Source organism: Hyperolius riggenbachi, chromosome 5 (genome assembly GCF_040937935.1).
Source record: "Hyperolius riggenbachi isolate aHypRig1 chromosome 5, aHypRig1.pri, whole genome shotgun sequence".
Lineage (NCBI taxonomy): Eukaryota > Metazoa > Chordata > Amphibia > Anura > Hyperoliidae > Hyperolius > Hyperolius riggenbachi.
In genome coordinates this window covers 318699458-318714517 of record NC_090650.1, presented here as the reverse complement: position 1 = coordinate 318714517, position 15060 = coordinate 318699458, and the positions used below count along the sequence as shown (strand labels likewise).

The following is a 15060-nucleotide window of genomic DNA, read 5'->3' as shown; positions in this document are numbered from 1 at the left end:
ACTTCCCCCTGGATCTTTGCAATCTTTTCGGGTGGTAAGTAGATCCTCCTTTCTATCGAATTTATCCTGTATCCTAAAAACACAATCTCCTGTGCTGGATTCAGGGCTGATTTCTTGTAATTTACTAACCATCCCACTTGGGATAGGAGGGAAATCACTGTATCTCTGTGAGCTCTGGCCAGAGCCTCTGTTTCTGCAAACAGGAGGAGATCGTCCAGGTATGGGACAATCGCTATTCCCTGTATCCTGAAAATCTTCATAACCTCTGCTAATATTTTTGTAAATATTCGGGGTGCCGAGGCTATCCCAAAGGGAAGGGCCTGAAATTGGAAATGTCGAATCTGGTCCTGAGACCTGATTGCGAACCTCAAAAACCTCTGATGGCTGGAATAAATGGGAATGTGCAGATATGCGTCGGAAAGATCTATTGACACAAAATTATCCATGCCCTGTAATAGGGCCCTCACTGAATAAATGCTTTCCATCCTGAACTTCTTGTATGTCAGGAATGGGTTGAGAGATTTCAGATTCAGAATGAACCTGAATTCCCCATTTGCCTTCTTTACTAGAAAGACATGGGAGTAGTAACCCTGGAATAATCTCTCCTGGGGTACTGGAATTATAACTTTCTTCTCTAAAAGTTTCAAAATTTCCATCTCCAAACCCCTGGCCTTTTCTGGGTCCTTTGGAGTTGGATTCACAAATTCTCTTTGTGGAGGGGGGCTTGAAAACTGAAGACGATAACCCGTCTTGATTATCTGAAAAACAAAAGGATCGGGATTTAACTTTTCCCATTCGACTTGAAAATAAATTAGCCTCCCTCCAACTGGTAAATCGTCATTTACTCGGCTTGGGGGGCTCCGTCTTTCCGAGAGTGAACCCCCCTTTTCCTTTACCTTTGGGAAAGGACCACTTCCTCTGCACATTCCTATTTTTTGGAAGGTTAGAGTCCTGTTTCTTGGGAACAAACGGTCTCTTTCCCTTGAAATTCTTCTTTTTGTTAGGAAACTGTTTCCCTTTTTCTGCTGAACGGGATAATACTTCTTCCAGACCAGATCCAAACAAGAGACTACCCTCAAATGGAATAGAACATAATCTGTTCTTTGAGGTCTGGTCCCCTTCCCAGGTCTTCAGCCACACTGCTCTCCTAGCCGAGTTAACGAGAGCCGTAGTGCGAGCTGATACCCGAATCAGTTCCGTAACCGCATCCGCTAAAAAAGCGACGGCTTTAAGGACGACCGGCAAGGACGCCGCATAATCCTTAATCGGAGCACCCTTAGAAATCGGATCAATAAGATTATCCATCCAAATTCTAAGGTTTCGGGAAATACAGGTGGCTGAAATACCTGGGATGAAACCAAAGGCAGCCGATTCCCAAGCTTTTTTGAGAAGCGCATCAATTTTCTTATCCATCACATCCTTGAGGACACCTGCGTCCTCAAAGGATAGATCCGAGTCCTTAGAATATTGGGACAGGGATGCGTCAAGTTTAGGACATTTAGTCCATCTGTCAATTTCTGACTGAGAAAAGGGATACTTTCTCTTTGCTGACTTGGGAACGAACAGCGGCCTCTCAGGATTTTGCCACTGGGAAGTAATATATCCTGTAAAGTTTTGTGGATAGGAAAAACTCTGCCCGAGGACTGACCTAACCCAAGATACACCTGATCCTGGGGAGTAATTTCCGGAACTGATTCCTTTATCTGTTCCGTGGTATATACTGCCTTAAAGAGACTCTGTAACATTCAAAAGATCCCCTGGGGGGTACTCACCTCGGGTGGGGGAAGCCTCCGGATCCTAATGAGGCTTCCCACGCCGTCCTCTGTCCCACGGGGGTCTCTCCGCAGCCCTCCGAACAGCCGGCGACTGTGCCGACTGTCATTTCAATATTTACCTTTGCTGGCTCCAGCGGGGGCGCTGTGGCGGCTTTCCATTCCGAACTACACGGAAATACCCGATCTCATTCGGGTCCGCTCTACTGCGCAGGCGCAGGAGACTTGCGCCTGCGCAGTAGAGCGGACCCGACGGCGATCGGGTATTTCCGTGTAGTTCGGAATGGAAAGCCGTCAGAGCGCCTGCGCAGGAGCCAGGAAGGTAAATAATGACGTCACCGCTGCCCGGACTCCACGGATGGCTGCAGCGAGACCCCTGACGGATGGAGGACGGCGTGGGAAGCCTCATTAGGATCCGGAGGCTTCCCCCACCCGAGGTGAGTACCCCCCAGGGGATATTTTTATGTTACAGTTCCTCTTTAAGTAACTCAGAAGATTCCTCGGGGGAAAACAAAAATCTAGGCGTTTTTACCCTATCATCCCCCTCTGAACCCCCCGACTGAGGCTGCTCTCCCTCCTCCTGGGATACTGACACCTCTTCCCCTTCCTCTTCTCCCTCCTCTTCCTCGTCAGCTCCAAAAATATCAGAAAAGGAGTGATGGGAAGGAGTGCCGGAAAAGGGTCCTGGCAGAGACTCCTTAATTGGCTGCACCAAGGACTCTTTAAATTTTTCTAATGTTTCCTGCATATTTTTGTTAACAGTATCCATAACTTCCTTTAGGATGTTGGGAGTCTGGGAGGCCACAATAGCATCTTTGCAAGCCTGACATAAATTTCTTGGGGCTTCTAAGGCTATTTTACTATTACATAAGCTACATCTTTTATAGTTAGCTTGAGTGGATGTAGTAGTAGTAGTTTTAGGCTCAGATTTTGTCTGCAATAAAAACAACAAAGACAAAGTACTGAGATGCCATCCTATACATTACATTGTCAAATGTGGTAGTAGGAAAGATATCCTCCAACTGGAGGCTTACCCCACTGGACCCTGATGGCAGGACCTGCGAAGAGGATCTGGGAGCAGAACTCGCCGCTTCCGACTCACGCTGCTGCTGAGGCTGCTCTCCCCTCTGAGGCTGCGACATCTCACCGCTGCCGCCTGCAGGTCTGATCGGAGACGCCAGGACCACGCTGCCTCACTTCCTGGCTTTCTCCAATGTTCCTCCTCCACGCCCACGTCAGACGCCACGCGACGTCTGACCTCCTTCCGGCGTTCAATCAGCTCTCCGGATGCGCCTTGCAGAGCCGGCGTCTGATGGAGGAGGCGCGGCGTAACGGCCCTACACCACGCGGAAGCCGTACACCGCTCCAAGAGGTCTGTAGTCCGCGCTGCTGCTGAGGCCGCCTCTGCTCTGCCTGCTGCCGCTAAGGACCACACAAAAAAACCTCCAGCGTACTCAAGACTCACCCTCTGGTGAGTCCAGAAAACAAAAAAACGGGAGCTTTGCTTCTAAGGTGTTTCCGTGGCGGAAACACAGATAAACTGAGGATGGAGGGTGGGCGGGGGCTTTTAATGTCCTTGGATTCGTGTTTCCACAGATCCGGGGCGGGACCGGATCTCAGGTTGTCCCGGATGACAATTAGAGAAAATAGCATGTTTTAGCGTGAAATATTGTTTTGCGGTAAGCAACCCTGAATGCAACCTGTTAATTTCAGGGTCAGCTGCAATAAAGGGATCAAAACTTAAATGACGATGAGCGCTGCAGACCGGTGATAAATGGTGTACAACTGTCCATGTGAACTGGCCCCTAGGTAGAACTTGTAAGTATAAGGCTAAGGAGTCAGACTAATTTTGGGAACCTGGAGTTGGAGTCCTTGGTTAAATAAATTGAGGAGTCAGATGATTTTTGTACCGACTCCACAGCCCTGATTATAAGTTTATGGGAGTAACTCTTGGTATAGTAAATCCAGATATTATAGAACTTCTGTTTTTGGGCCCCTGCGGTATTCTGTATTCAGCTATTGTGGAAAGTGGGCGGTTGCATGCGCCACATGTCAGTCAGAGACCCATTAACTGTGGTCGGTGGGCGGGCGGGCTGGCAGCAAATTGTAGTCTGCTCTCTATCTGCTTACTACTCTGGGCCTGCGTCGATTACCTCAAAGCACCAGCTGGTGAGATCTATGCTTCCTGTGTAAGCTGCTGCCTGATTACTGAGGGAATTGCCTGCCATCTGTGACTTGCTTGTGCATGGCTGCAACGTATCAATATCATCCAGACTGCATAGAAATGTGGACAGTGGAGCACACTATCAGTACTTTACCTGCATTAACTGGTGAGATCTATGCTTCCTGTGCAAGCTGTCCCATGATTATTGCATGCAAATCCCTGCATATTGTGCACTGTGCATTTTGATGTAGCTTAGACACTGTCTGTGCTCACCAGTGTTGCCAACCTTTCACATTAATGACAAAGGATATTTTTTACTGACAAAAACCTACGATTGGCGCACTGAATAATGTGCATGGTCACGCAACAGACCGTGGTCATGGGTGGGGCCAAATATACATGACCTTAGCAACGGTGTAAAAGGTCTGCCGGGGAAGTTTGAGCTCGAAATATATTTTTACGGATGCCGCCCTGACTCACGGATTTCATAGGCAGGCAAAATTAGGGCTGGTTTCTGCGTAGCGTCGCGTCTGGGGGCGTTGCGGCGGCTGCGCGGTCAGGCTTTCAGTAGCCTTCGGTCGCGTCGTGATGCGGTTGCGGTTTTTTTCCCCCGTAGGGGAACATTAGCCGTCGCGGTTGGCCGCTCCCTGGAAGCTACATGTTGCTTCCAGGGGCAGCCCGAACGCTCTCGAAAATCGGGACCCGAACGCCGCGTTCGGGTAAAAGCGCGCAAAAGCTTGGTGTAAACGCTCCCATTCACTTGAATAGGAGCGTTTACCGCGACGGTCCGAACGCTTGCGGTAAACGCTCCGCAAGCGTCCGTCTGAACCAGCCCTTAATGTTACATTTACGGAGAATCCATAAATTAACAGACGGTTGGCCACACAGGATAAGTTGCACCAGTTTGTGGTCACATGGGGCAGCCAGAAAACAGTGTATAGCACTGGATGTGAATATTGGTGTGTAGTGTCTGTACTGTATACGGTCTGATCTTCAAGGCTCCACCCAGGGGCGTAGCAATAGGGGTTGCAGAGGTAGCAACCGCATCAGGGCCTTTGGGCCAGAGGGGCCCCCGTGGGGTCCTCCCTCAACTACAGTATTAGCTCTCTATTGGTCCTGTGCCTGTAATAAATCACTTCTATAGATACTTTGAATAGTAGTGATCATTAATATACTTGGTGAGGAAAGGAACAGCGCTACTTAAAAACAGATTGCATCCTTATGACTACCTGCTTGAGAGTGCAAGCCCCACTAGTGGGATAAAATACACACCCAGCATTCAAATAAAATGCACCTGTCTACCATTGGAGGATGTTGGTTTCCGTAATAGCTTACATGCAACTTATTAAGTACTCGTCCCTCCCACTGCAAAGAAGTCATCCCCCATGGGAAGGGCCCTAACACTAACTAATCCTAAATTATGCATATGCATAGCCTGGGTGCGCTACCAAGTAAAAATTCAAAATTGCGCAAAGGTGGATCAGCGCATCACCAGGCTGCCTCCGAATGGCCACCAGAGGTGCACTGAGGCCCCCCAAGAAACTACAAACGCACCTTGAAACCAAACAGAAGCTCTGCATAAACATCAATAAGCAATGCTATTAAATGGGATCATCTGGCCAAAGTTACTTACATTTGTACATCATTAATATACTGTTCCCCATCCCCTTCTAGCACCTCTGACACTGTAGTTGCCATTGGCAAGTTTTGGTGTGCCATATTAATTGTTATGTATAGTGCTTGGGGGGGGGGGCCCATTGTAAACCTTGCATCGGGGCCCACAGCGCATTTGCTATGCCACTAGCTCCACCCTCTGCACACTCCCAGCACCATTCTGGGTACAGATATGAAAATAAGCTCCCAGCAGCACAGTGCATTGTGGGAAGTGACACAGAGATCAGTATTATGCTGCACAGTCTTCAGTCTCCCAAGCACACACCAGCAGCCTCCATTCCACTGAGAACTGCACACCACTGGTCTCCATGGTCAGCCAGCATGACCTGTCACAGCTGCTAAGGTACTACGGATACCAGCATGCCCTGCCACCCTGTCCTAGCTGCTGAGGGACTACAGATACCAGCATGCCTTGCCACCCTGTCCTAGCTGCTGAAGAACTACACATACCAAACCAGCATGCCCTGCCACCCTGTCCTAGCTGCTGAGGAACTATACATACCAGCATGCCAGTCACCCTCTCCTCCCTCATCATCAGTGTGAGGAAGTACTTCGGCTCAGGCTATGAATGAGGCGTGTCAGAGAAGGCTGACACCTATAGTAGATGGGTGGATTGCAGCGATGGAGCCATTCGTTTCTCTTACTAACTTGCAGAGATATTTCAAATTTAAGAAGTAGTCCTAGCTCTCGTGGTAGAGAGAGGGGGTGGAACCTGGCAGAAGGGAAGAAAGGGGAGGGGCTGGGAGGGACAAAAGCTGGGTTCATGTTGCAATGCTGAGCCGAGCGGGGCAGGACTGGAGTCTCTCTCTCGGCCAGCTGTTTCTGTTAGCTGTGCGGCAATGATGCCGCGGCTGCCGGCTCCGCCCCTTGCCGGAATATATTTTTACGGATGCCGCCCTGTTTCTTACGGATTTCATGGGCAGGCAAAATGAACGTTACATTTACAGACAATCTGTAAATTACCAGATGGTTGGCAGCAATGGTGCTTGTCAGGAACCGGCCCGCGGCACGCCTGCGTATACGGTTCCCGACTGCGGGTTTGACCAGACTGAGAGGGGAAGCAGCCTTAGTCAAGCTAAAACAAGGCTGGGACCCCTCAGAACACCTCTCACTGCCACCACTAGCGGTTCGCTAGACACTTCCACTCTGCTGTCGAGTCCTCAGCGCGCACTCCGCGTTTTCGTATTTGGGTCAGCTTTGCGCTTAGGCCGAATACGAGAACGCCACGCACCCACACACACAGTACAGTTGTACAGTAACACAGCACAATCAGACACTGACTTGTAATGCAAGTTACACTGTTGTGCAGCAAAACCCCTAACAGTCGTTCCGAACGATACTGTTAGCTACTCGCACTGGCGTTTCGTACGTTGGGTCAGCTGCGCGCTTTAGGCCAACGTATGACAAACGCCCCCCCACACACAATGCAATTACAATTTCATATGGTAGTGTTGCTCAAACATACAACTAGGCACGGACTTATACACAGCTACACTGCAGTCTCCTTTAGGCTATGAGTGTTAGTTTAGTACGGCAGAAGTCAAGCTTATTAAATAGTAATTTAATATTCCAGAAAAACATAGAACAATGCAGAACTTAATATATACAAAAGATTACAAAAAACAAAGTGAAAATAGTTACAAGATAAAAGTTACAAAGATAACACACACGGATATTTGCGTAAAATAAAAATGGGGATTAAAAAAACGTTACTTGAAGGTCTCAACGTTGTCGGCAGGAGCATGCCGCTTGTTCGACCAGAAGTCGAGATCAACTCTAGCTATGCGCTAACTCCAAGAGCAGATACCGGTGGCTGTCCTGGGTCAGCTTAAATAGTCTGAAGTGTCCCCTGGGGCATTTAATGTCCAGCCCCCAGGAACTAATGCACTTTCCCCGTTTGTGACATCACCGAACGCTTGTCATAATCTTGAGAACAACAAATATCCTGTTGACACTTACAGATTTCAAAGCAATTCCTTTTCCAGAGATCCAACATCCACTATAGTACCCACACCCAACAAAAGACTTCCTTAGCCCAATTTCCCCAGGTTACAATGTCTATACATCCAGAGATTGTTAAGTGAGGCTTTCAACTCCAGGTGCAAACTTGATTAAGGCTTTTTCCTGTCTCCTGTTTTTAAAGTCTGCAGAGATTTCCAACCCCCTTCCAATAGATGTAAGTTACAGGGTATGTTTGCGTTTCTTCACCACAAGTTGACATGTGTTAGGGCCCTTTTCCACTAGCAATCGCTAGCGTTCACGCTGAACGCTAGCGACTGCTGAATCGCAATTAGCGGCGATTCCCCGACGTTCGCGGCCGCGATTTTGCTATGCTATGCACTGCATAGCAAAATCGCGGCAAAAGTCGCTCCGCGGCGCGATCGCGATCAAGTAAAAAACGAATCGCGGTAGTGGAAATGACCTACCGCGATTCCTATGTTAAAAAGCAAACCGTAGCGATTGTAAAATCGCTAGCGGTTTGCGTTTTTGCGATTCAGCCAGCGCAAACGCGCTGGTGGAAAAGGGCCCTTAGTCTTTTCCTGACTAGGCTTGCTTTGTGTATTGAGACAATGGGCCGTCTCCTGAGTTCAAAAGCCAGGCAGATAATCCCATTAGCAGAAACTCAAAGCACCTCATATGGTCAAGACAATACCCACTTCCTTGCCCCAAGCAATCAACGGCCACAGCTCCCTTCTAGCAGACCTACATGGAACACAGGCAGAAAAATGAAATAATATGTTCCTGTTATCCTTACATCATAAGCACCCCAATATATTCCTGACAGTGCTCACTTGCTGAAGCATTGAAAATAAAAAAAAGGTTATTGACTGAACTAAAATCCAGCACTATAGGATACTGTCCAACAGACCCGATTTGGGCGGGACAGTCCCGATTCCCACCCTTGTCCCAGGTCCAGCCCCCTCTTTACCAAGTCCCGTTTTTACCATCCTTCCAAATGGTTACGAATAACAGGTGTCTATGACGCCTGTCTTTTTAAGACAGGTGTTTGTCTAAGGGCCCATTTCCACTGGCGCGGAAACCGGGCCAAATCCGCAGAGTTTCTCCGCAGGCAAATCGCTCGGGGAAACTCTGCCATAGGAAATAATGGCACTGCCGTCCGAATCGCTTGCCGTAGCAATTCGGCCAACATTGCCATGAGTTCTCGTGCGGGATGCAGCGAATCCTGTAGCTGTGTATGGCACGGCTTCTGGGATCCGTCTGCGTACATGGAGACCTGGAAGTGCCGCAGCGCGTCTCGCAGACGCGCAGTGGCTAGTGGAAACGGGACCTAAAAGTGCTAATTACAAGCAGTTATATCCTGCGTGACATAGACTGAAATCCCAGACCTCTCTCTCCTTCCCTCCCCTCTGTGTGTACCTCTTACAAGCTGTCTCCTCCCTCCAACCAATAGAAACAGAGAGGCAGCCGTGGCCGCCCCACCCCCACAAGCTTGTTCAGGCTAGGAGAAGCGTCAGCCTGCATCCTGGAAGAGAGATCAGGTGGCTCCCCACACAGAAGTTTTATGGTAGGCACAATGTAGAGGAGATAATGCACAGCTTATCAGTCACACCACAAATCACTGGAGCCTGTCCCTTACTGCAGAGGCGGCTTGTGAGTGCGACTGATGCTGGGTACACACGATGCGATTTCCTGCTCGATTGTCGGGATCGATCGATTATCTCTGACATGTTCGATTGGGTCTCGATTGATACAGCGGTTGATTTTGCACACTTAGCATTAGGAAATTGACCGCTGTATCGATCGAGACCCAATCGGACATGTCAGAAATAATCGATCGACCAGTCGATCAAGCGGGAAATAGCATCATGTGTACCCAGCATGAGACAGATAGTGATAGACCTGGAAATGTAACTCTTTCCTCCTGTGCTGCTGCAGACACATAGAGAGAGAGAACTCAGCTGTCGTTTCTGTAAGGGCCTGAGCCCACTAACGCAGTTGTGTCTGCTTTTCAGCAACACATCAATGTTACAGATGCTGAAAAGTGGATACAACTGCGTTAGTGGGCTCAGGCCCTAACCAGTATTATTATTACTAGTATTCCCTTTCTCTTCAGTAGCAATCCTTCACGGGAGGAAGGAGACTCGGACTTTCATGATCACCAGTGACTGTCAATAGGACAGTAATGGTCAGAATAATATCACAGTTGCATCTGTTAATTCCTTTCTATTCCACTTCCTGTTTTCTGTCTTATTACTATTCCTCACTGGGGAGAAGCACTAGCAGCATCCATTATCACAACTTTTATTTTTATGAGTTTATAATATGTAGCATAGCTCCCAACTGTCTCTATTGGAGGGACAGTCCTTATTTTGGGAGCCCAATCCCTCTGTCCCTCTTTCTTCCTCATTTGTCGCTCTTTCAGGACTCATGTACAGATCTGTGTAAATTTATGTATTTTTCTACTGAAAATGTGTTTGACTCTAAACTGTATTCCCATCCTTTAAAGCGGACCCAAACCAAACATTTTTTTTAATTAAAAATATTTAGTTGCACCACGCTGACACATACAAAGATAAATAAACACTCCTTCAAGCCTATGAGCATTTCCGTGCATGCTTTTCACCCTTCTCTTTTCATAACTAGGGTTATACAGGTGGCAGCCATTAGCAATTCCTCCTTTGCCGGACACCTCATACTCCACCAGTCTGCTGGATTCTGTCCCGGCAATATGAAAGGAAGGGAGAGGTTTCTCCAATAAATGTAAAATATTTTATATTTGTCATCATGCAGCTGAAAAGGGCTGCTGTTTATTATTATAATTTAGAAAATAGATTTTATTTCTGAAATCTTGTATTTTTAATTTGGGTCCACTTCAAATTGATATATTCATTATTTTCGCATGTTACCATGAAGGCTAATGAACCAGAATAGAAAGAAGCAGGGTGGTTTAAATTATAACTTACAGTATGAAATGGTTATGTGTGACTAAGGGTGTGCTGGGGCGTGGTTAGGGGTGTGGCAGGGGCATGACTTAACTGTCCCTCTTTCCTATCTCAAAAAGTTGGAAGGTATGACTATAGAACTTTGTGTTGTTGATTGTGACTATTTCTGATATTGTAAATTCCTGATGTAGTAAATTACTTTTCTCTGTACCTTTGAGTTTACTATAAAGGGATTCTCGCAGGGAGTCGAGGAGTCTGAGCCATTTTGGGTACCTGGAGTCGGTGTTGGAGTCGGAGTTTCATAAACTGAGGAGTCGGAGTTGAAAGATTTTTGTACCGACTCCGCAGCCCTGGCGCTTTAAAGGAATCAAAAGCCAAATTATAAGAAAATATTTACTTACCTGGTGTGCAGCCGACAGGGGCTTTCTCCAGCGCTGTAACTCCGCCGCCCGCCATCCCCACACGGTGTCTCGCCAGGCGTCCTCTACTGTGCGGCTGTCAATCAAGGCCACATTGTCCGCGGCTTTCTGCGCAGTACAGTGCGTAGAACGTGGGCTTGATGGACAGTGGCGCTTCATGCAGGAGCAGTAAGGATGACCTTGAGGTCGTCCTCTGCACCATGTGGGGACCCTGGGCCAGCAGCGGAGAGCGGAGCTGTCACCATGGGACAGTTGGCTGAAAGGGGCTGGAGAAAGCCCCAGGTAAGTAAATCAGCTTTTTTTTTTTTTTTTATAATTTGGCTGATGATTCCTTGAGACAGGGAACACACTTGACCGTTTTCGTGCGCGTTTTCTGCACAGAAAAACTGAGAACTTAGGTTAATCAATGAAAAAAATACATATATCCAGGCACATCGCCTCTAGTTAGGACATTAAATAAGTTATTAAGGAAAGGGAGGTGCTGAAGGGGGTGTGGCCAAAAAAAGCAAAAATCTATTAACCCTACGCACTCTCGCATGCAAATGTTCAAACAAATGCATTCACAGATTCACTCATCCAGGCACAACTGTTATCCCTACAGCTAAGTTCAAAGCCGGGGTTTTAGTTCACAGAAGAATGCATTCCTATGCTTAGTCACCTATACTGCGCAGAAGTACCCAGGTAAACATAGGTGTCCTAACTCTGGCCCTGTAACATGCATAGTGCAGACATGCAAACACTTTCATTGCATCAAACCAATCAATGGATTAGGAGCACACATCCTGACGTCCTCTCCTGGGACAGACAGTGCATCTTACCAATAGATTTTTAGGTTAATCAATGGGCTAGTCCACACTTAATATGTTGTTCGCGCGCAGAAAAAAAACTGACATTCTGCATCCTGATTCTGCACATTTTGGCAGTTTTCTCTATCAATTACATTACCTGCTGTGAAAAAACGCGCGCGTTTTCCTGCATAGAAACACACTTGGTGTGCAGAAAAAGTATGCAGGAAAACGCGCGCAGAAAACTGAAAGCCAAGTGTGTTCCCTGCCTCAAAGGGAACCAGAGATGAACCTGAGACGGGAAAATGAAAAAGATGTTATACATACCTGGGGCTTCCTCCAGCCCCATACACTCTGATCGATTCCACGCCGCCGTCCTACGCTGCCTGCATCTACGAGAACCGGGTCCCATCACTGACGTCATCGGAGCCGGGCTACGCAGGAGAAGTGTGCCCTCTATGTATCTCTCCAGCGGCTGCTACAGATACACAAACAGCGCACTTCCCTTACGCTTAGACTGGCTCCGACTGACGGAACAGCGGGGACCCGGTTCTCGTAGCTGCGGGCAGAGCAGGATGGCGGCGTGGGAGCGATCGGAGCATATGAGGCTGGAGGAAGCCCCAGGTATGTATAAAATCTTTATTTTTTTCATCTATGGTTCCCTTTAAAGGGGTTCTCATGGGTTTGAAAATAAAATCTGATACTTACCTGGGGCTTCTATCAGCCCCCTGTAGCTGTCATGTCCCGCGCCATCCTCCTCCAATTACCTGTTCCCCGCCACCAGGCAATTATTTATCTAACAAGACGAATAATGCACGCTCCTGCTCGCATCATTAGCAACTTACTGCGCAGGCGCAGTATGACGTTTTCTTGTACTGCGCCTGCGCAGTAAGCTTCCGATGACACCGCGTTAGACTGGGGCCGGCGGCAGATCGTTGGAGGGCGGCGTGGGACATTACAGCTGCAGGGGACCAGTAGAAGCCCCAGGTAAGTGTCTGTATTTATTTTCAACACCCCCCACCCCAGAGAACCCCTTTAAGAAACGTACCCGTTTGCTTTTGCTATTCAGACTGGGAAATGTACTCAGCCAGCTGCAGTTCGTTCTGTACAAAGTCAGCCAAGTAGCAGATATCACTACACCTAGGACCAGATCATGCATACTAGAGCAAAAAGCAGCAGCCACGCTCACCGGAATATAGACCACTCTGCACAGTATATTCCGCACACACAAAGTGACGTAACTCCGCCCCGGCTCTGCAGAGAGAGGACAGGAGAATCAGGCGGGAACTCAGAGGCGCCAAAACCAAAAGCAGCAGCTTTACTTCCTCCGCTGATAAGTCAGGTACTGCACCGCAGTAACGCAATGCCCGTGGCAGCAGAGGTGGCAGAGCCCGGCACACCGGAGCTGGTATGTATAATACGTGCAGAGTAAAGTGTTGTGCGGGGGGCTGCTGTTCATTATCTTTCTTCCGTCTTCCAGGAGCAGGTGAAGGCTGAGGCTGGGCATGATGAGCCCCCCGCATGATGAGCAGCAGTACCTGGATCAGATCCGACACATTCTTCAGCGGGGACATCGCAAGGAAGATCGAACCGGTACCGGAACCGTGTCAGTATTCGGCATGCAAGCCAGATACAGTCTACGAGGTGAGAGCACTTCAGTGGAACTACAAGTCCCAGAATGACAGCTGGCAATTGGGGGAGGGGGGGGGGGGGGGGGGGGCTCAGTTTTTCTTAATCTTGAGGGAGGAACTCCATCTCACCCAAGAATAAAAAAAAATAAAAAAAAATTGACAGCTCAAACGCCCCCTGCACACTGCATATGATTCTTTTACATGCGTTTCTGATTTTTATTTTTTTTATGTTACTGCATGCTGCGTTTTTTTCCTGCGTTTTTCTGTTGATAGCATTCATCAGGGGAAATCGGAATCGTGAACTGGATTTGCAGTGTGCAGGGAGCCTGAGGGCTCATCCACACTACAGAGCGCATACACGAACGCGATTTTGTGTATGCGTTGCCATCGTGCGGCCAATGCATAGAATACACGTTGTGGATGCGCTAGCAGCGCAGACGTTGGCAGCCAACTAATCAGGAGAATGTGTGTGATTAGTTGTTCCCAAAAGCGTTACATCGTAAGGCATGGGAACGCACACCTGTAATGTGAATGGTAACATGAAAGTCTATGGACTTTCAAGTTGCCATGTAGATCATACACTATGTGCGTTGCGTCAAAACTGACAGCGCAGCACATAGTGTGAATGAGCCCTTAGGGGTCTTTTCCACTATGATAAACAAAAGTAGGGACACTGAGAGCCCAATATAGTGTAGTACGCAAAACAATAGGTTGGAATTATAAAGTATATAGTGTATATACTCACAGCAGTGGGTTACCTCCTAGGTAACCACTGTACAGGCAGGTGAGGAGATTAGACCTGTCCTCACTCAGGATTAAACGTCACTCTCTGTAGATCAGGAAAAAAAAAAGAGATGGGGATCGATCCCTCCACCAGGGGTGGATATTGGTAATATAAGAGTGAACAGAGGTGCCAGCAGGATAAAAGGTACTAAAAAGTTTAAAATTCCTCAGGAGGTTGTGGTGGACTCCTTGAAGTAGACAAGGTTAACAGGTTTATTTATATACTTCAGACAACCATGCAACGCGTTTTGCAGGTATATTCCTGCTTCCTCAGGCAATAACAAATAGGAATACATGCTGAAAAGACAGAGACAAAGTGTCCTCAGAGTAATGTACATATTGTCGAGTGGTATTTTTACATTAATTGATATCGTCTATTGAAATGTATGGGCTGGGGGGTGGTGAGGTGTGGATGGGGAGGAAGTGTGAGGAGAGAAATAAATATCCTAGTGCCTTCAGCTTACATTTTATCCTGTATACCATCCCAACCCCCCCCCCCCCCCCTTTGCCCACTAGGATATTTATTTCTGAGGGAGCAGGAATATACCTACGAAACGCGTTGCATGGTTGTCTGGAGTATATAAATAAACCTGTTGTTAACCTTGTCTACTTCAAGGAGGAGAGTCCCACCACCACCTGTACTTATTAGTACCTTTTATCCTGCTGACGCCTCTGTTCACTCTTATATTTTCCACTATGAAATGTGATCGCAATTGCGTTTCAATTTCCACCATGCGATTGCGCTACTATACTCAGTATAGTAAAGCTCAATCGCATCCAAAATGTGACAGGACGACGATTGCGTTTTGACAAATCGCATCGCAATCGGATTGCACTAATGAAAATTACTGCTGCAGTTTCCATTAGTTTAATGTACTTTGTGATCAGAATCAAATCGCAGGGTAGTGGAAAAAGGCACTAAGGCTCC

General features: G+C 47.7%; 1 protein-coding gene across 1 annotated transcript in view; it reads left to right on the top strand.

Annotated features, from left to right (window-relative positions):
- Positions 1-12967: 12967 nt before the first annotated feature.
- Positions 12968-15060, top strand: part of TYMS (thymidylate synthetase) — a 42310-nt gene continuing 40217 nt past the window's right edge. The window contains exons 1-2 of the mRNA XM_068234724.1: positions 12968-13126; positions 13199-13362. Of these exons, the coding sequence (XP_068090825.1) occupies positions 13224-13362 (139 nt within the window). The 5' untranslated portion in view covers positions 12968-13126; positions 13199-13223. The remainder of the gene's footprint in view (positions 13127-13198; positions 13363-15060) is intronic.